Source organism: Anguilla anguilla, chromosome 6, assembly GCF_013347855.1.
Source record: "Anguilla anguilla isolate fAngAng1 chromosome 6, fAngAng1.pri, whole genome shotgun sequence".
Classification (NCBI taxonomy): Eukaryota; Metazoa; Chordata; class Actinopteri; order Anguilliformes; family Anguillidae; genus Anguilla; species Anguilla anguilla.
Window position 1 is genome coordinate 7,786,988 of NC_049206.1, and position 20,729 is coordinate 7,807,716.

Consider the following 20,729-nt stretch of genomic DNA (forward strand, 5'->3'; position numbering starts at 1 on the left):
CCTCATTTGAATATTACACAAAAATGACCCAGATAACCCAAATATCAGGCAACACTGTGTTTTGATCAAGTGCACTTCAATGTAAGAATATGTTGTATGAGTGACTGTTGACAGAATGGAAGCATTACTCATGATTAGAAAACAGAATTTTACACGCCAAGAGATGACACTGTCCTGACATATTAAAAAGACATTAATGGGAATAGCCTTTGACCTGTGGTAACATAAACTAAATTATGGACTAACCTATGGGCAAATTGGAGCAATATCACACAGTGCTGTCCAGAGTTTCACGCATGAGATAAAGAACAAAAAATTTCAAAAGTAGAAAAAGTTAATTTTAAAAATACGTTTTTAGTTCTTGCTGATGAAATACTTCACTACTGGTATTTATTTATATCAAAGCTTTAGTCTGGAATGGCACTTAGCTGTTAGACTTTAAGGAAATCCTGCTGTACGCACGGTAAGCATCAGGTGACACGACACAGCTCCGAGAGCTCAGTTTGGGTCCTAAAAGATACTTCCTCAACTTTGTGCCAAAATGCTTATTGACTATAAAAATTGTGCGAGGGACCATGGAACGGTTTGATATCAATGGTTTCTGGCAAGAGGAAGTTTGGTTTTATTTCAGAAGGGACACAACCACTGTAGTTTCATGAATTTGAGAATAAAGCAGAAATTAACCCCGACATGTTTTCAGCTGTATACTCTAAGAGTAGAGTACTCACCAGTGGCCTCTCGGTTCACTGCTTCCAAAAACCTAACCCCGCCTTCTGGCACACATCTCTCGGAGGACCCGCGTACCCCCCAGTCGACAGTTAAAGGAGGCTTGTCCTAACCTATTACATCACTGCCACCGCCGGCCCACCTCTGCATTTCTGGCGGCTCTCGCTGCTGTTTCTTCGCCGCAAGAGACACGGCCAGAAATTCCAGGGATAACGTGGCCTCAGTTGGACTTGGTTGTAAGTCCCATGATGGAAGAATGAAGTTTTCAATTGAAATTTGGACAGATGTTTTTTTTTTGTTTTGTTTTTTTTCTCTCATTTCTACTTTTTCAAACTTTTAGTCACCTGACCTGTCCATCGTTAATTATTCTTATCCCCTCCCACCACTGCAACACCACACACACACACACTCTCTCTCTCACACACACACACAGGTTTTACAACATTAAGTTTAGAAGGACATTCTAAATCTTTGTTCAGAATATGTAGTATATTAGTAATCCACATTGATTACTGAATGTGAATCAATAGCAGTGTAGTATAATGATGAGGGAATGGTGCTTGTAACCTAACTGTCTGATTCCCAGGTCAGCCACTGTACCCCAGAGCATGGTAATTAATCTTAAATGCTTCAGTACATATTCAGCTGTTTAAGTGGATACTATACACAAATGCAAAGGCTGTGTAAGTTGCTCTGGATAAGAGAGTCTGGATCAGAGCGTCTGCTAAAGAAATCAGTATGAGAGTGTCTGGTATATGCCTGTAAATGCAATGTAAAATAATGTAACATAAAACTACTCACTGTAGCTTTAAAAACTGATCAAGCTTTTCTCATCAGACGAATGAGCCATCTTTTGAAGTAGTTCTATTTTTTTATGATCAAACATGAATGGACAGGAAAGAATAACAGCCTTGTTTTATTTCTGTAGTACTGAAAAATTGAGAGTGATCCTCATTATGAACTTGTTTGTTGTATATTTGGGACAGCACGGCATTTCCTTTGCCATAGGTTATGAAAATAGAATGCAATTATGTTGAAGATAAAAGGAATAAATTGAATTTGGAATATAGTCCTGCTGCTCAGCTGAATCACCAATCATATCTTGTATTCAAACACACACACACACACACACACACATAAAATTGCTGTATCATTGCTTTTATTCAAAGCAACTCCATTACTACATGTCCCTGCTTGTGAGCATGTAATATATGTGATGGTATTGCTATAACAATATCCTGAAACCCATAAATTTGCTGCAAATCACTTTCCACAGTTTACAGCCTATAAAATACCAGCTTAAAAACAGCAATGCCCTCACGGGGTATTTAAAACAATCTTATAACCCTGAAACATATGAAACCACACTCCGTTAGCCTATGATGTACAGTAGGTATACACATGAAAATCTCCATTCTAGTAGATCCTTATTTAAATTAAAGTATTTTCTGAGGTACAGTTATTTGCATTTGAGTTATTTATCATCAGCCTTTTTGCCTTGGACGCCCCTATATATAATGTTCAACAAAATAATATATATGGTTTCTGGGTATTTACTTTGATTTTTTTAAAGAACAAAATTAATCCTCACCTAATGATCTCCCCACTGAAAGAGTTACCTATTTCAATCAAGTTTATTTCTCTTTGAGCAATGAAGGGCAAAGTCCATAAGTGCATACTCGTACATGGAACACAAAAGCCAGCTTTAAGAACTCCAGTAAATTTCATTTGAAGAATACTATATACAGTATATTCTACATCTCAGTAGTTTAAACAGACAATGCATGCCGGTGCCGACATTTTAGTCATGTGTATTTCTCTTGGCAGTGAGCCACATACGTTCAAACGTTTCAGAACTTTGAAATTATGGAGAGAAGCATTCGCCTTCAACGGTTGGCTTCAACACTCACACATGCACACAGAAAGACACACACGCACGGGCATAGAAAAGCATCTCCTTATCTCCGTCATCGTCTATAAATTAATCTTGTCAGAGTCATTGAAAACAATTCCCATCAACGGCGTCCATGTTAATTGTTGGTGTTTTACTGCCCCCTAGTGCTAATATGTCGTATTATTTATTTATTTCAACTACTCGTACCCCCGGTACAGAGCTGTTTTCATTGTGTCCCTTTATCAATTGATTTGTGAACACAACTCTCAATTTCTCTTTTCATGGCACCGCGACTGAACCGTTGTGTGTCCTTCGAAGCAACTTTTATTTAGCTGTGTGATATTTAAATACGCCTGTTTGTTTTGGATTAATAACCGCCCTCGGAAATATGTGACCGTAAATCAGAAGGCACGTCTTTAGCTCAGTCTTCGCTCATCCAGATCCCACAATTGAATGAACTCATTCTAGCAAACACTGTAACAGCTATGATGATACTGATATTTTACTACTCCGTCTCACCAAATTGTACTAACTCCCCACAGTCCCTGCGAGAAAAGGTATAACCCTCATCCATATAATGCAGCGCATTTCTATGGAGTTTATGTTGTCAATAAAGTTTGGTTTGAAAAAGACTGTTCAACATGGCTGCCTCCATGTGGAACAGGGTTGTTGGCCCGGGGTTAGCGGTCCTACAGTCTTCGTTTTGGCTACCGAGTCAGGTAAATTGTAAATTATATGTATAATAAAGTTTAAAGATTCATTTTAAACTGTTAGCTTTTCATGAATATAACGTTAAAGCGAAATCATTGTTGTTATTAGTCAAGGAGAAACTGGAGGAGCCCCCAGGAAGTTAATGTCAGCTAGTAACAGTGGGCTAATCTGCTCCGCGAAACAAGGCAATTCAAAATCAAAATTATGTAAAATTGTGTTCCCGAATAACGCGCAGTATTTGTGCTATTGGTTAACTGTTCTGATGGTGACTTCTTAACGGTTGTAATGAAGCTAATTAACTTCCCTAGCTACCGAATACATGCTTATGGGTAGCTATTGCTAGCTAGCCAGCCAGCTGTCAAATGTACGGTGCTTGCATTGTTCTGACGCAGTTTTCTCACCTTTCGAAGAGGAAAGACTAATTAAACTGAATAATTAGATATACATTCTGTGATATGTTTTTAACAAAATGTGAAATCATTTAATTTCTGGTTAGGTTTATTACATCTTAAGGCTGTGTGAAAGTAGCTGGCATGCTGATCACCGCTGATGTGCAGTGCTGCCGCAGCTACATGCCCTGGTTGATTGGCATTTTTTATAGCTTTGATTTTACTTCGTTTGCCTGTAAGGAATGTACCAAATTTACCATTACTTAGCGAATCCTCTGGGTTAATTTCACACACACACACACACACACACACACACACACATATATATATATATATATATATATATATATATATATATATTAGTATGAAAGCATGACTAAACCATTTGTTTACCGCAATGCATTTCTGTATAGGCTTTAAGGAGCTCCAGCGTTGTGGTGGAGCAGGTGCGGGGTTACTATGTCGACTGGAGGATGCTACGGGATGTGAAGAGGAGACAGATGGCCTTTGAGTACGCCGACGAGAGACTACGTATCAACGCACTCAGGAAGAACACTGTCCTTCCGAAAGAGTTACAGGTGCGGAAACTATGTGCCCTCCAAAAGTACTGTCCGCGTAGTTACTGTATTTTAAATTCGGGGCATCTGTGCATGTGATCTAACTCCGGGATTTGCGTCTGTAGGAGGTAGCTGATAAAGAGATTGCAGCACTGCCGCGGGACAGCTGCCCGGTGCGCATACGCAATCGGTGTGTGATGACATCGCGGCCACGGGGCGTTAAGCGTAGGTGGCGCCTCAGTCGCATTGTCTTCCGTCACCTGGCCGACCACAACCAGATGTCCGGGATCCAGCGTGCCATGTGGTGACTTTTTATCGGGAAACAACCGATGGAAGAAGCTGCAGCGTTTTATTCCATTGTAAATCATTTCTGCTTTGTAATTAATGTATTACTTGTTGTGAAATTAATAAAGTGTATGCCTGAGCCTTCTTTCTCATTCATTCACTTATAATCCAAGGGGCATCCAACTTGTTTTTCAAATGTCTGAATTTCATCAGAAGTTAGATTTCAAACAGTAAATGGTATATCTATGTCTTAAGTGTTTTTTTTTTTAACCTGAGAATGATTTGACATTAAAAGTTTTTTTTTTTTTTTTTTTTTTAAATACATAGCAGATGTTTTTTTTCTGTTTTATATGGGGGAGGGGGAGGGGGGGTGTTGTGTCTTCCAGGACAAATGTCATTCAGACAACTCTTATTTTGGCAATGCAACATCATAGTCACTTCAGTTTGGAAGTTTTTTGACAGCACTCCTTTCAACATACATTATGTGACCAAAAGTATCTGGACACCCCTTAGTCTGCAGCTGTTTTTTGTGGTTTTGGGCTAGGCCCCTTAGTTTTTTACAGCATACAATCACGTTCTAGATGATTTTGTGTGTCCACAACAGTTTGGGTAAGGCCGTGTCCTGTTTCAGCATGGTAATACCCCCAGGCACACAGCAAGTTCCATATAGAAATGGTTTTGTCAAGAACGGTGTGGAAGAACTTTACTGGCCTGAATAGCCCTGACCTCAACCCCATCCAATAGCTTTGGGATCGATTGGAATGCCAACTGTGAGCCAGGCCTAATTGCCCAATGAATGCCCGACCTCACTAATGTTCTTTTGGCTGAATGGGAGGCAATGCTCCAACATCTAGTATAAAGCATTCCCAGAAGAGTGGAGGTTATTATAGCAGCAAAGGGTGGACCAACTCCATATTGGTGCTATAATTTTGGATGAGATGTTGGATGTCAGATGTCCACATACTTTTGGCCATGTAGTGTATGTTTAGTATGGACCTACACTTATATAGTAGATTGAAAAAGTTGTTAGCTTGGGTCGTACAATTGAGGAATGGAATTTTAAAATAACTGTTAACTTGTAGTAAGCATGACTACTCGATAATTATGCAGTGGGTTACATTGTGAAGATGGTGGTGAGCCTGTTGTTTATGGGTGCGTCATGAACATGACATGAACCCATGCATGCATGCATGCAGTGTACGGGTGTAGCACAGTGGGTAAGGAACTGGGCTTGTAACCGAAAAGTAGCAGGTTCGATTCCCGGGTAAGGACACTGCCGTTAAGCAAGGTACTTAACCTGAATTGCTTCAGTATATATCCACCTGTATAAATGGATACAATGTAAAATGCTATGTAAAAAGTTGTGTAAGTCGCTCTGGATAAGAGCGTCTGCTAAATGCCTGTAATGTAATGAACCCAGTAAGCTTTTAATTTGAAATAGAACCTACCGGAAGTCCCCATGCAGGCAAATCTTTCTAGAAAGGAACTGAAGTGACGTAGCCGCGAAAGACAGCGGTGCCCGAGTACATTCCGAGCAAGTTACGAAAGGAAACCTTCCATATTTTCGCTTTTCATTTTAACATATTTTCATAGTTGTTATTTAGGAATATAGCATACTTAAGTGTCGACAGTTAAAACTACGTCAGCAGCTATGGACCTCAGCGAACAGGCAAGTCAATTACATTACATTTCAATGTGCTCCTGTCATAAACTGGCTGGCTAGCTAAGTGGCTAGTTATGAAAATGATAGCAATCTAGCACGTTTTCCTATTTGCAGTATTGTTGTCATTTAGTAAATTACCTTAAAGCTAAGATTGCTTACACGTATTCTGGGATGTGTGTGCCATGCATTAATAGAATTAAAATGTAAATCATGTGACTAGCGAACTATATGCTCGCGTAAAGATTCTACCAGTGAGATGTAGCCTATAGTGCAGTGCCGGTGCAGTGTACATGTTTTCTAGAACCGTCTAACCTAAGATAGCGTTTACTATAACTAATGCTATACCTGTGATCAGCAGTAGGATTGTGCGTACATATTCGTTTCTCTACTTTAACTAGTTATGTGTCCAGTATTAACGTTACGTATGTTTTCCAGTGGGCTGTTTCCGAGTTAACAGCTGTTAGATACATACAATGTTGACAAGATGTTTTTTTCTTATTCTTTTTTCCAGATTAGTCAATTAGAGAGTGACCTGCAGGAAATTAATCTTTTGCTGGAGAAATCTGACAGAAAGCGCGTTCAAGACGTTCTGACGCAAGAAAAGAAAAAGGTCGAAAGGGAGATCGCGCTCAAACAGCAGCAGAAGGACCAACTTGCAAATAAGGAGGCAGGCGATTGTGTGCAGTCGTCTGTTTCCAAGGGTTACACCGTTAAAATAAGCAACTATGGTAACTACTGCTCTTTAATACTTTTGCACCCCATATTTCTGGTGTTGAGGATCCGCGTCCTAAGCATGTTTGTTTAGAAACATCGCATTGGGACAAAAGTTTTAAGTTAAATATTTGGGAGAATATATTTAGTTTATGAAGTGTCTTCAGTGTAAATTTGAGATCTGTAGCCGGTATTTTATTATTTTAAGGCAGTTTTTTGTAGCTTGTATTTATTAGTCAGCCTACATTCTGTTTATTTATTTAGTGCATAAAACCATGTTGTTATTTAGCCATTAATCATTATTTTGTATTGCTTTATCTTACACTCCAGGGTGGGACCAGTCAGACAAATTTGTCAAAATCTACATCACCCTGAAAGGAGTCCATAAAATTGCTGCTGAGAATGTGCAGACTAGCTTTACAGAAAGGTAAAAAAATTTTTTATTTCAAATCCAAAGTTTCTCTTTCTGTTTTTGTAACTGAAACATCAATGCATACTGGGCTGTGTTCCACTTTGCCTTTGATGGAGATACAGTGCGTAGTGATGATCCTCTCAGAAAATGGCATTTGCTGCAACTGTGAAAATTGGTAAATTCCTCCCTTCTGGGTTATTTTTGGACATTCTGCCTGTACAGAGTAAAATGAAAAAAATTATGTTTACTTCATCTATTTACGTTCTTCAGAAACTTGGTAGGAGCAAGTCTGCTAAATGCCCGTAATGCAAGTTAGTGTGGCACTAACAGGCAGCTTCAATGCAATGCAATGCAATAACTTGCGTTTAGCAAAACCAAAAAAAGGCTGCAACTGCTATGCATTTGGAGTGCTCTGTTAATTCCTGGGTAGTGCTGCTGTAGAATAATTTGCAGTGCACAGTGACCACAATGCACTTGAGACCCGGCTTGCTACAGAATGAAATCTCGTTTTGCTTGCAGGTCTTTTTCTGTGTTTGTGAAGGACCTGGATGGAAAGAACCACCAAATGGTTGTAAAGAACCTCCTGTGTCCTATCGATGTCCAGGAGAGCTATCAAAAGGTCAGCGGGCTCAGCCTATTACACAAGGTCACAGTAAGGTTTTGAAATGCGCACCCTTCGCCCAGTTGACTTACCTGGGATCGTCTCTTTCGTCTCGCAGATAAAGACGGACATGGTCTTGGTCATGTGCAAGAAAAAGACCCAGAAGAAATGGGACTGCCTGACCCAGGTGGAGAAGCTGACTAAAGAAAAAGAGTAAGAAATCGGTGTTCATTTATTCTTGTTTTAGACAGAATACTTCAGCGATTTATTTGCATGCTGTAAACCAGCGGTTCCCAGACCTCTCCTCTGGTACCCCCAGCCAAATCCAGGTATTTGATACAGCTAATCAAGCCCTTCATTACCAGCACCAGCTTTGTTTTGTGTAAGCAGGAAAGTAGCTGAATGCTGTATTTCAATTTAGTAGCAGCACCCGCGGTAGCTACCTTTTTTTTCCCCAGTTGTTTTTAGTGTGGCAAACCAGCTAAGTGACATTTACGCCAAGCCATTTGTACAGCCGGATATTAGCTGAAGAAGGTTAGTTCAGGTACCATGTTCAAGGGTACGACAACATTGTCCCACCTGGGAATCAATCCTCAAAGCTGATATCTTTTCTAAGGAGCACGTAATGCATCCCAGTTAGTAGTTGTGCTCATAAATTATTTTTTCAGTTAGCACACGTCCATTTTCAAGGGCAAATGCTCCTAAAATGGGAGCCATGTAGAGCTCTGATGACCTCGGGATTACAAGCCCAGTCCTCTAACCATGTTAATGCTAACGCTGCTGCCCCATAGCTTATAAGGATTGATTTTCCATTAAAAAAACACAATCACATGGTCTTGATTTATTTTAAAGGAAAAAAAGCATTCAAACACACAAAGGGGTTTGCCTTTCCCTTCATCACTGTATGATAGAAGGATGCACAGGAGGCAATGTAAACACATGATTTAATCACAGACAGCTACTAATTAACAGGATTACAAGATGAACTAATTAAAAAGAAAACATGCCAAGTTGGGAAGAACTGTGGCATTAGGAGTTGAGCCTGTGAGATCCCCTCTTTTGCATATCAGTTGCGAACGGGCCTTTTGAAACGGGCTGCTTTGATGAAGTAGTGGGTGTGGGGCAATCGTCCGTCACCCCCCACGTGACTCCCCGACGGAGGTGTCGCTGGCTGAGTCGGGGGTTAGGACTCTGGGCCGTGGAGCTTGCCGTCATTAGCCGTCCACGTCACCTGGGAGACGCGTCGCTAGGCCTCCACTTTCCCAAACGCGTCACCGGGCTGTCGTTTCATCCCACAAGGGCCCCTCCAGTCCCCGCACGGGGACTTGCATGAGGACGTCAGCAAAGCGGGTAAATGAGGACTGTGCCTACCTCCTCACCGATGACGTAGATCTCATTCTGACTTTGTCAGGGGGGTGGGGGCAACGAACATGAAATTTTCTTTAGGTTTTTTTTTTGAAGGGGACACTAACAGTACCACCCAGTAGAACGTGATAATACTGCGGGCTGGACCATTTGATGTTTTCCAAAAGTTGGGGGATTCGTCCATGCACCTCATTGTGTCGTCGGGGTGGCAGTGTAGTAGTGTACTATAATGAGGAAGGAGCTGGTCTCGTAACCTAAAGGTCATAGGTTCAATTTCCAGGTAAGACACTGCCGTTGTACCCTTGACAAGGTACTTAACCTGCATTGCTTCAGTATATATCCAGCTGTATAAACGGATGCAGTGTAAATGCCATGGAAAAAGTTGTGTAAGTCGCCCTGGATAGTAGGAGCGTCTGCTAAATGCCCGTAATGGAATGTGTCCCCCTCCCAGGAAGCCCAGCCACGAGGAGAACGCCGACCCCAGCGATGGGCTGATGAGCATGCTGAAGAAGATCTACAGCGAGGGGGACGACGAAATGAAGCGCACCATCAACAAGGCCTGGAGCGAGTCGCAGGAGAAGAAGTCCAAAGGCCTGGACATGGAATTCTGAGCCCCATCCCAGCAGCAGACCTTACCAGTCCGACCAACTACAGCCTTCTGTTCATAGTTTTTTTTCTTCATTTTTATTATTGCATACCATTGATTATTTTTTTTTTTTAAATGTGGTTTATTAAAATGTTTTTCTTTAATGTCCGGTGAATTTGTCTGTTGGACAGTGTGGACAGGTGTTGTCGAAAACAGGCTTGAGATGTTCTTTCGCTGACATTCTCTTGTCGGGATTTCCGAGCAAAAGCTGAATGAGGCCGTCATAACATTGTGTTTCTGAAGGCGACTCCCGAGTCATTGTTTCAGTTTGTAAACCCAAGTCGCAGTGGCAAGCCATAGAGCAGCACATTCACTGGAGGTGATAAATGCAGTGCAGAGTGATGCTCTCGTGTGTGTTTAAGCAGATGCTGATGAATTTAACTGGACTTGCTGCTCCTTTTTTGTTTTGACAGACTTTATATTTGTATTTGCACTATTTGAACATTGAGACATCTCTCCTAATAAAGTTCTTAATTTGGCTTTGAGTGTACATTTTAAAGTGTCATTGACCTATCTGTTGATATTTTTTCTTCATTTGACATACATTTGTCATTGCATTATGTGTCCTCTAGGTGGCTCTATTTCCCAACACATTTACACAGGCACAGTACAAAAATGTCAGTTTGGCAACATGATGGTTTCTGAAATAATGCTGAGAGTCTTTTGGTAAAGTGGCGTTTTATTTAACTTCTATTCAGTAAGGTTGAAAGCATGGGGGGGGGGGGATATCGGCCCAAAAAATCCAAGCCAAACAAAATTGCAAGTTAGTTGACAAATTATTTATTGTACTGACACCATGCTAAATTGTGGCAGTACAAACGGATTGTTTTAATGTTCTTTCATTTCTGGCACACACCCATTGCAAATGTGTTTTATGGTTTAAAAGGTTTTGTTTCAGTTATGGCCTATTTCAAGTGTTGTCTGTGTTCTTAGCCAAGTGTATCCAAATCTGGGGGTTCCTAAAACCTCAAAATGCTGATCATGTTGATTTTTTGGAAGCTGAATGTTTGTTTGTGAAAATTAAACATCATTGTGTGGCCAGTATGACATTCCATTTGTTCATAATGTATAATATATGAGTTTTCAGGTTTCTATTTCTCGTCCTCTGGAGACACCTTAATTCTTCTATTGACAATCAAAAATGTTTAGATACTGTCGACACTAATAACAGCAACCCCCTGGCAGAGATGATTCCTGGTCCAATGTGGATTTTTATTAACCTTATACAAACCTGTTGAGTTTCCTGGTCACAAGGTCAAAGAACAACACCATCGATGTCCTAATGTTTTGTTTTTTTATTATTATTTGTCTCCATACTCCATAATCTATATGGATTATAATCTGTGTTCTTACAAATTCTGCCCTCACTGGTCTCTTGAAGACCAGAAAATTTAGTTCACAGGAGTTTTCAAAGTCTTCTGACAAATTTTTAAATCTCTAGTCACTGGTTTAGCCACTTGTTCATGGACTTTGATGAAATGTTAAACAGATGCTCTCCTCATTCTCATTTCTTATGCCGAAGAAGATCAAAGAACCGGGTCTCAGAGGCTCCCGATCATTTTTCAGTTACAAGGTATTATTTTTGAATTTAGAATTCTGTCAAAGTAACACTCAGACTTGTCCTTTATTATTCATATTTTTTATGCAATAGTTTATATATGTTGATCATTGTCTAAGTACGGTTCTCTAGCGGTCTTAAATTATTATGGAACCCAGGGGCAGTCACACGTTTAGTAAAATGTTCATTGGTGAGACAGAACAAATAGTGGCCGATAGGATATGATATAGACAAAGAAAGTGCTTTAGAGCTGATGCTGATGGTAGACGGCTAGTTACATTTTTATTGTGAATTTCATATCAGAAATTGGATATTGTTTTGGCAATTTTAGCTGCAGGGATGGGTTTGTTTTGATAATAGTTTCATTCATATTTTAGATGCGCATATGTGGAGCTTCCAATCCTAGTGCATTACTTCATTGCGAAGCAGTTTAGTCGTACGCGATTGGCCTTTCTAAACTAGACAACGCCTACCTCTCCGCCTACACAGGCGACGTCACGGACGCCTCAAATATATAGTTCAGGAATTCCCTGTCGAGGCATGTTCGCTGGGTACTGCAGGAAGGTGTTGGTGACTGAGATAGAATTGTAACTCCAAAGACCTGTTACCTGGCATTGTGATCGTGGTTGGTGAATGGATTCAGCGTGTTTCTCCAACTCGCAACGCCTTTCCTGCCACATCATGAACCCGGATTTATTCAAACCTAGCCCAGAACGGGTACAAGTTGCCCAGCCAGTAAAACCGAACAGGAACAAAACGGAACAAATAAAACCTGAATTGGCTCAGGTGGTGGCTGACTCCAAGACGGGAAGATGTTACTGCAAAGGAAAGCTTTTGGGAAAGGTAACTGCTAAACGTGTACCATGCGGCCAACGTTTGCCATGGAGCTGGCTTTATAGTTGTTCCATTCGGTTGGCGCATATTGCAAAAGCTGTTTCCTTTGGTTATGTGGCTGGACCGGTCGGATTTTGTTGGAAAAAAATGAACTCCTTTTCGGAACAAGGTGGCTACAATAGCCGTGCGGACATTTTCCCGATGTAGTTGGCTGTCGAGAATTGGTATTCATTTGGAGATATATTTTTCATTTCTTGACGCGTTACTATTTTCTCCTAAAATGTGGTTTTGCAAAACCAGTTGATTAGCCTACCTCGTAGGAATGCCATTTAAATGTCAAGCAGGGTTTCCGTTGTGATGCATTTTCGTATGACTGGGATTTAAGGTTTTGAAGGACGCATAGGCTGTTTTCTATAGCCTCCTGCGTTTTACTGTCCTGTTAAGAATGGCCAAATTACTAAGCTTCAAGTGAAGTTTCGGTTAGCTATCCATTGCAAATTGTCATTTTAATTGATATAACCATAGCTGTAATTTCAAATAAGTGTGTTTCGTAATTGTCCTGGCAATATTCCGATAATGTAATCATGGCTACTAAGTGTTATGCAGCAGCTTCCCGCTAAGCAATACATGTGATTTTTAAAAATGCCCTTTCAGGCTATTTTCAATTTGTTTTTAGATTTTTGTAAGTGAGCGATTTTCCAAATGCGTGTGATCCGCGTCACGCTGAATTCACGCTTATTTGGCACTGCATTGCTTTTAGCTTCTAGTCCCCTCTGCGTTCGCAATTAATGTCGACATTCAGTAGTTACGTTCTGGTATTTGTTAACATTTTAATGTTAAAAGCAATGTCCACAGGTGTCAAAGCGCGTTGCAAACGGTGTTTCGATATCCTAGTAATGAATAATACTGATGCAGAGCGAAAGTGCACCATCATTACCGCTCTATGTCTGGATACGAGGAAAGGTTATAGGCAGCTGGAAAAGGAATACGTCATTTTTAGAGGCGGCAGGTCTAGCACCATAGTCTTTCATTCATATTTTCAGAAAAGGCTTTACTCGCTCATGTCTACAGTTTATATTTCGGTCACAGTGTCTCTGCATAATGACGGTTGCGCAGTTTGAGTGTGAAAATGTACATTTTTTTGTGTGGATGGTAATCGATTAGCCTATTGTTCTAGGTTCTCTAATCCTTTTATCTGTTTGTGTGTCAGGGTGGTTTCGCACGATGCTACGAAATGACAGACCTTGCCAACAACAAAATGTATGCTGTCAAGGTTATTCCACAAAGCCGAGTGTCAAAACCTCACCAGAGGGACAAGGTATGAACAAAATGTTATGGTCTTTCCCAGCAGTTAAATCATTCACCTAATCAATGTTTTGCACATAACAAAGCTGGGTTTTTTTGGGTGGTTTTTTTTTTTTGGGGACTGCTTTCATTTTCACACATTGAGTGCTGTCTTCTGTCTCCCTCCACTCTCTCAGATAACAAATGAAATCGAGCTCCACAAAACACTACATCACAAACATGTGGTGAAATTCTCGCACCATTTTGAGGACGAAGACAACATCTACATCTTCCTGGAGCTATGCAGCAGAAAGGTGAGGTGCGACGCTGCTGCTGTGGCACGCTCCCCGCTGCATGTTTAGCGAGCTGGCTGCCAAGGGCTCGACACTGACAAAGCTCTTCCCTCCCTCTCTCCCGCCCCCCCCCCTTCCACTCCAGTCCCTGGCACACATCTGGAAGGCGCGACACACTCTCACAGACCCCGAAGTTCGGTACTATCTCCGGCAGATCATATCGGGCTTGAAGTACCTGCACAACAAAGGCATCCTCCACAGAGACCTCAAACTAGGTGTGTGTGAATGAGAAGGAAGACTTGAACTGTTTGTTCTTCAGGCGTCTTCCAGGAAAGACGTCTTTGATCAAACTCCCGTCTACCTCGTGTCTCCTGTGTTAGAATTCCGTTATGGTGGCATTTTTACGATGTGTGCTTGTAGTTCATCGTGGCCATTTTTTTTGTGTGTGTGTCTCTCAGGTAATTTTTTTGTGAATGAGAACATGGAGCTGAAACTAGGAGATTTTGGGCTGGCTGCCAAGCTGGAGCCGGTGGAACAGAGAAAAAAGTGGGTATTTTATCTTTGGCGCCTTTTCAGTTATTGTGGTCTGTCGTCTGGCCACCAGGGCACTCTTAACACGAGGCCATTTGTCTTCCCTTCCAGGACCATCTGCGGTACTCCAAACTACCTGGCTCCAGAGGTGCTCAACAGACAGGGACACGGACCTGAGTCGGACATTTGGTCGCTGGGCTGTGTCATGTGAGTTCTCATACCTTTGGCGTTTTGGTTCTCTTTTTAAAAAATTTTTTTTTTTTTTGCATTTGGGAAGATTTAAGTAGACTGTGAAACAGAAAACGAAAGTGGTTTGTTGGTTGAAACCCCGCCTGTGTATCTGGGTCTTGGTGGAAAAAGTATATGGTGAAAAACCACAACTGAAAGAGTTGCAAATTTAAGCAAAGCCAGTCTCCAAACAGAAAGTACTTTCAAGTCTGCCGGCTAGTCTCATTGGTAAAATATATCGGTAAGCATGGTGTAACTATGACCATGGGCATATATAATGGGTAGCACCTTCAAATTTATTTAATAATTCATTTATTGTTCTTTCAGCATGGCAGGCCTCGTTTTGAGCCTTGCTTTGTGGTACCCTTGTCCAGTGTTTTTGTTCTAATGCCACGACTCTTTGCCCAACCAGGTTCACACTGATGTGTGGGAACCCACCCTTTGAGACGCTGGACCTGAAGGAGACCTACAAGTGCATCAAGGAGGTGCGATACACCCTGCCCTCCACCCTCTCCCCCGCTGCCCAGAAGCTGATCTCTGGTATACTGCAGAGAAACCCCAGCGACCGCCTCACCCTGGACCAGATCCTCAACCACGAGTTCTTCACAAAGGTTGGTGTCCTGTCAGCTGGAGTCTCGTTTAGGGACCTCATCTCGCTCAGCACTCGTGTAGCGTTCATTGTATTCCCTGTAGAAACATTATTAATTTGCTTGATCCTGCTACACGTGCTGTCTTGCATAGCATAGCATTTTACCCATTTGTTGAACAAGGGATGTTTAGCAATATAATATGAACCTTCCCCATAATAACTACTCCCCATCTACATCCAGGGCTTCACTCCTGACAAACTGCCCCCTAGCAGCTGTGTAATGGTGCCAGAACTCAACCCACCCAGCCCTGCCAAGAAGTTCTTCACCAAGATGGCCAAGAGCCTCTTTGGCAAGAAGAAATCCAAAGGTAAGCAGCTTTCGACGCGACCTACCCAGACCTCTGCGCCCGTGGCTCTGCGTTTGGAGCCAGACTCCTTCACAGCTCGTCTCCCTCTCTCTCTGACCTTACAGTGGAGAAAGTCCCGTGCGAAGAACGAGATGAAATCTCCAAGCTAGTGACTGGCATCGTCAAGAGCTCCATCAGCCGACAGATGAGCTACAAGACTGTGGAGGCCAACGAGGTAGGTACACACACACACACACACACACCCTTATTTTCATGTTTCAATGGTGAACTAAACAGGCTTTGTCAAATCAAACCATTGTCTGATCTATTAACTATTCCCATGGCACAGTGGCAGCAACTTATTGTAAAATGAGTATTGTAAAATTCAGTATGTTCTATGAATTCATTTATAAGGGTTTTTCTCGCCACCCGTCAGGCCACATCTCCCAGCGGTCAACTGGCCAGCACTAGTCCACCGGACACCCAGGCAGAGGAGGAGTCCAGGAAGTCCACGTCGCGCTCTTTCAAAGGCACCGTAGCCAGTAGCACTGAAGGTGAGTCAGGCATTTGAGAGTAGGTGCTAAAGATTTGAGACATGGTACATTGTAATTCGCTTATAATTTTGCTGTTTTTGACTCGTAAAATAAGTGGGTCTCCCCCCATCAATTTTGGCTTAAGTTCAAAGGGGAAAATGCCTGCTCTCTGTTGACTACTTCTGCTTAATGTTCTGTGTGAGTTTCATGCAAGAAAAGCAGTACGATTCGGTTTTATCCAAAGCATTAACCATGAAACTGAGTGTAAATGTACCGTAATCATAAGTCCATCAGTTTGGATGGGTGCATCTATTATAGATGCTATTCTTTGTCTGCACAGTCAGGTAGGTCCACCCAAATGCTAACCATTGTTCAACATCTCAGCACAAATTGAACATGTGGCTGAAGAACGTGTGGTTTGGCATGCGTAAAATTAGCTTTGAAGTGCTAGTGAGTTTTTTGTGTTGCCACATTGTGTAGATTCTTCTTGTTCAACAGTTTGCATAGTTGTGGTTTGCATAGAAAGGTGTGACAAAGAGAAGCCAAGGGAGCTATTATTTTCCCTTCCCTATTCAACTTCTGTGGAAGTCTAAAAGACGAGTCTGTATACTTTGTTTCCTTGTCAGAATGTCCTTGAGGTGTGTGTGTCCCCGCGTGTGCTTACCGCTGCCCTCTCTCTACAGCTTGTGACGACGGCCTCACCCCTGCCGCGGTGGCAGAGTCGGCAATGAAGGTTCTTGGCGGCTGCCTGTCCTCCATGCCCACAGGTACGGCTCCACAAACCGCTCTACACGTTCAAGGGCTCAGTGCCAGGGAGATTAGAGCCTAATGGTTATTTTTTTTTATTCTGTATCTTGTGTGTTCTTTGTTCTTCTGTAGTGCTCCACTGTAAAATGTTCAGTGTTAAATTAACTCTTGCAGAGTACATATGGTCCCTGTTGGACTTGTTTTACTCTGTCAGAGTTTAATTAACACTGGTCATTTTACTGTGTGGCCACCTATACAACTATAGTATTTGTGCACTTCTAATTCAGTATTTATTTTTTTTATTTCCATTCCAGCTTCAAGAAACCCACCCTATCTATCAAGGCCGAAATCCTTTGTCTGGGTCACCAAGTGGGTTGACTACTCCAACAAATACGGCTTTGGCTACCAGCTGTCCAATCAGAACATCGGCGTGCTGTTCAACGAAGGGACGCACCTCAGCCTGAGCGACCAGCGAAGGTAAGCCGTTAGAGATTCGGTCTGAGCGAGGGCAGAGCGAACTGTTCCTGGAGAGCTGCAGTGGGGGAATATTTTCTAGGTCTCAGAACCTCCGAATCGCCTTTTGGGCGATTGCCCTAATTAAGCCTCAGGAATGACCTAATTTTGTAATTAAGGACTGGAGGAAACAAAGCGGAGCTTGTACTGCTCTTCTCTGGTGCTACTTCTGTGGTTCACTGTGCCCTATGCCCTCTCTGGGTTATATTTTGTACAATTTCATTTTTATTTGTTTTAAAAAAAAAAAAAAGTGTTTCCTCCACTGCACACACTCACGTGTCGGCCATGTTCACAGGACCGTCAATTACTACCTGACGAACAACAAGCACTTCACCTTCCAAGCTTCGGCAGTCCCCGAACAGCTGCGCGGTCAGATGCAGATCGTGGAGTACATGGCCACCTACATGGAGCAAAATCTGATGGAGGTGAGCTGCTGCTGCTGCTGCTGCTCTGACTGCAGTCTTTGTGTTGGCAGGGAAGGAGGGAGGGGAGGGGGAGGGGGGGGATGAACTTGTGCGCAAGGTTGGGAGGGGGGGATGGGGTTTTAAAGGATGGAATTCCATCCCGCCTGTTTTTACACGGACGTTCTGTGTTCTGCTGGCGTCGCGTTCAGACAGGTACTGAGCAAAGCAGGCCTGGGAATTCCCGTGCGGCTGTCTGTCTGTCTGTCTGTTTGTGTCTGTCTGTCCTGTGCATGTGCACACATTTGTCTGTGCTTGTCATAGGCTTTATGGCTGATGTGTGGCATGTGTTTTATTTTGATTTTTTTTTTTTTTTTAGGGTGGAGACCTGCACTCCTCAGACCAGTCCCCCTCCACCTCCCCTCTGCTGCTGCAGTGGGTGAAGACTGACCACGCCCTCCTGATGCTCTTCAGCAACGGCACCATACAGGTGAGCACGCGCAGCTATGCCCTCCAAACGCGTTTGGTCCTGCTCAACAAGGACAGATTTAAGTGCTCGGTTATATCCCACTTGTACTTCTTCCATTAAGCGCTTGATTCATTTTAATTAATGCTTTAATAGAGACCAAGGGGCATTAAATTTATATACGCTCCTCTCCATTCCATTTATTGCATCCCCCTCCAGAAAGGACTGTTCAGTTTGGTAATGCATCACACGCTCTTTCAGATAGCCGCTCTCCAAGTTAACTGAACGAGTGGAGGGCAAATTTCATTTGAACGTTAATTGGGGGTCGCCATTTTGTAATTTTAGCGAAGTGTTCCTTTCTTGGACGTCGAGTGAATTGTTGTTGGTACTCAATATCGTTCGCCTCTCTCCCGCAGGTGAATTTCTACACCGACCACACCAAGATCATTCTGTGCAAGAGCTCCGACTCCTCCTCCTACCTCCTGACCTACATCAGCCGGGAACGCGTCTCGTACACGTACAATCTGAGCGCGCTCAAGGAGCAGGGCTGCGCCACCGAGCTGCGCCACCGCCTGCGCTACGTCCAGCAGCTGCTGCAGCACCACATGGGTGCTTAAGCCACGCCCCCCCACCCCCCACCCTGATCCATTCACTCAGGACTCTTACGACGAGCCGCCAACCGCTGCTTTCCTGCTTCCAATGGGGAGCGATTTCGGTGGGGACTCCGCCCCCCCCCCCCGGGTGGGGGAGTCTCAACCTCTGGCTAGTGTCTGGCCTTTTTGGACTATGGTGCACATTTAATCTTTTTTTTTTTTTTTTTTCCTTAATTTTTATTATTAAACGACAACCCACAGCTCAACTGCTATAACACACTACTGGCTTGATTCACCTCACGAAAAACTTGGGCCATCATCCCTTCTGCTGCTGCACAGATTTGGGGGACCAACTGACAGGCGCCGTGGCAATGGGCAGCCAAGTGACTCTCCCTTACCGAAAAAAAGCTGTCTGTTCTGTGCTCGGGACTTTTTTATGCTTTAAAATGTCACCTGTTTAAAGCAACCATTTTATGAGAGAATTCTGCTTCACTATACGGTACTCACCAGGCTGGGATGGCATGGATGGAAGATTTGAAGGGGGAAGCGACACGTTATTTGCACTATGAATCAGTTTTATTTCTTTGGGGAGGCAGCTGTTTTTTTTATCACTAGTTTCAGTGTTTTTACTATAGATATATAGAACTATATAACTATAGATACCAAAAGGTCATTCCTTTTTAAACTTTAAAATGAGGACAGGCAAAGGTCTTACGTTGGTAGGAGTGAGCATGGGCTGCAGCAGTCAGATGGTCAAGCTTTACACAGTGACTGAATGTGATGGGAGGGACGAGTGGGGAGGGTGGGAGGGGTAAAGTGCCTTTGGGGGGGGGGGGGAGCCTAGATTGTGCAATAATGCCCCTTCAGAAGCTAAATAGACAAATGGAAGCTGAAAATAGGTTAAGGGGAGGGGCCAAAGTTATATGCATTTTTCTTTTTCCTCTTTTTGATGGGTTGAATAAGTCGTTTTGGAAATGAGGAAGCGGTGTCACTTGTGCATGCTTGTTTTTGGCTGTGGAAGGACCCGGCACCTGTGTGTGCGTGTCTGTGTGTGTGTGTGTGAATGTACTCCTTCTGTCTTTACTCCTTCTGTTTCTCCTGCTAAGAGATGCTCAGCTTCCTCTGCCCTAAAATCATATCCCGTTTGTAAACTGTGACCTTGAGCCTAAGTGTTATTAAAACTAACGAGCATTGTGTTTTCAAATCCACAAGAAGGTGAAAGGCTTTGCCCTTTCACAGAATTTAAATATCCTTTAATTTATTTACATTTTGTGGCACATTCGTCCTGTCTTTAATATTTATTTTTATTTATAAATTGTTTTATTTATTATTGTTTACATCTTGTGTGGTGTTGACACTTGGGGAAATGTTCAATATCACTTTTTTTATGTGTTGGGAAAATTGGAAAAATAAAGTTTATTGGAAAAAAAAATTCTTTAAATGCTTATGAGTCATTCTTAGTCTTCAAATGGACAATAAAATTGTCACTTGACAAAATCTACTGCTGGACGGAACTGTCCCATTGTCCTTGGAAAATGGCACCATTACGCAGTACTTGTCACGCTGTCACATTAGCTGGTTTAACAGTAGAAATTAATTTCTGATGTGTCATTTTGTGCAAGTGCAAGCATGACTTTGGTGCAATAATTGGATTTCTTTCCTTGTCAGTGCATTAAAAACATAGGTGTACACAATGGTGTGTGTGTGTGTGTGTGTGTGTGTGTGGCACTTTCACACACGTCGGGCAAAAATGGACAACATGGAGATCGGTCTGAAGGATCATTTCAGCTTAACCACATTGCACGGAATGTACTTTGTATCTCACAGACCCTCGCTGGTGATTTAAATCCTG

The 20,729-nt window shown here is 42.5% G+C and overlaps 3 protein-coding genes across 3 annotated transcripts; all 3 read left to right on the top strand.

Annotated features, from left to right (window-relative positions):
- Positions 1 to 3,193: 3,193 nt before the first annotated feature.
- mrps14 (mitochondrial ribosomal protein S14) lies at positions 3,194 to 4,702 on the top strand. Its single transcript, XM_035420785.1, has 3 exons — positions 3,194 to 3,339; positions 4,134 to 4,298; positions 4,403 to 4,702. Exons 1-3 carry the CDS (start codon positions 3,262 to 3,264, stop codon positions 4,583 to 4,585), a joined length of 426 nt encoding a protein of 141 aa, XP_035276676.1. The 5' UTR covers positions 3,194 to 3,261; the 3' UTR covers positions 4,586 to 4,702.
- Positions 4,703 to 6,035: 1,333 nt separating this feature from the next.
- cacybp (calcyclin binding protein) lies at positions 6,036 to 10,706 on the top strand. Its single transcript, XM_035420572.1, has 6 exons — positions 6,036 to 6,231; positions 6,737 to 6,953; positions 7,267 to 7,363; positions 7,868 to 7,967; positions 8,068 to 8,162; positions 9,766 to 10,706. The coding sequence occupies exons 1-6, from the start codon at positions 6,214 to 6,216 to the stop codon at positions 9,923 to 9,925; spliced, it is 687 nt and encodes a 228-aa protein (XP_035276463.1). The 5' UTR covers positions 6,036 to 6,213; the 3' UTR covers positions 9,926 to 10,706.
- A 1,343-nt stretch (positions 10,707 to 12,049) lies between these two features.
- On the top strand, positions 12,050 to 20,299 carry plk3 (polo-like kinase 3 (Drosophila)). The gene is made up of 15 exons (XM_035423742.1): positions 12,050 to 12,361; positions 13,563 to 13,670; positions 13,834 to 13,950; positions 14,075 to 14,204; positions 14,388 to 14,475; positions 14,572 to 14,667; positions 15,101 to 15,299; positions 15,519 to 15,645; positions 15,750 to 15,859; positions 16,061 to 16,178; positions 16,841 to 16,924; positions 17,219 to 17,381; positions 17,713 to 17,842; positions 18,198 to 18,308; positions 18,701 to 20,299. Exons 1-15 carry the CDS (start codon positions 12,152 to 12,154, stop codon positions 18,899 to 18,901), a joined length of 1,992 nt encoding a protein of 663 aa, XP_035279633.1. The 5' UTR covers positions 12,050 to 12,151; the 3' UTR covers positions 18,902 to 20,299.
- The last annotated feature ends 430 nt before the right edge of the window (positions 20,300 to 20,729 follow it).

Coding starts and splice junctions, on each gene's coding strand:
- mrps14 (XM_035420785.1), top strand. CDS start 3,262: ATGGCTGCCTCCATGTGGAACAGGGTTGTTGGCCCGGGGTTAGCGGTC. Junction 3,340..4,133: donor CGTTTTGGCTACCGAGTCAG/GTAAATTGTAAA, acceptor ATTTCTGTATAG/GCTTTAAGGAGCTCCAGCGT. Junction 4,299..4,402: donor TCCTTCCGAAAGAGTTACAG/GTGCGGAAACTA, acceptor TTGCGTCTGTAG/GAGGTAGCTGATAAAGAGAT.
- cacybp (XM_035420572.1), top strand. Junction 7,364..7,867: donor CAGACTAGCTTTACAGAAAG/GTAAAAAAATTT, acceptor TTTTGCTTGCAG/GTCTTTTTCTGTGTTTGTGA. Junction 7,968..8,067: donor TCCAGGAGAGCTATCAAAAG/GTCAGCGGGCTC, acceptor TTCGTCTCGCAG/ATAAAGACGGACATGGTCTT.
- plk3 (XM_035423742.1), top strand. CDS start 12,152: ATGGATTCAGCGTGTTTCTCCAACTCGCAACGCCTTTCCTGCCACATC. Junction 13,951..14,074: donor TGGAGCTATGCAGCAGAAAG/GTGAGGTGCGAC, acceptor CTTCCACTCCAG/TCCCTGGCACACATCTGGAA. Junction 14,476..14,571: donor CCGGTGGAACAGAGAAAAAA/GTGGGTATTTTA, acceptor CTTCCCTTCCAG/GACCATCTGCGGTACTCCAA.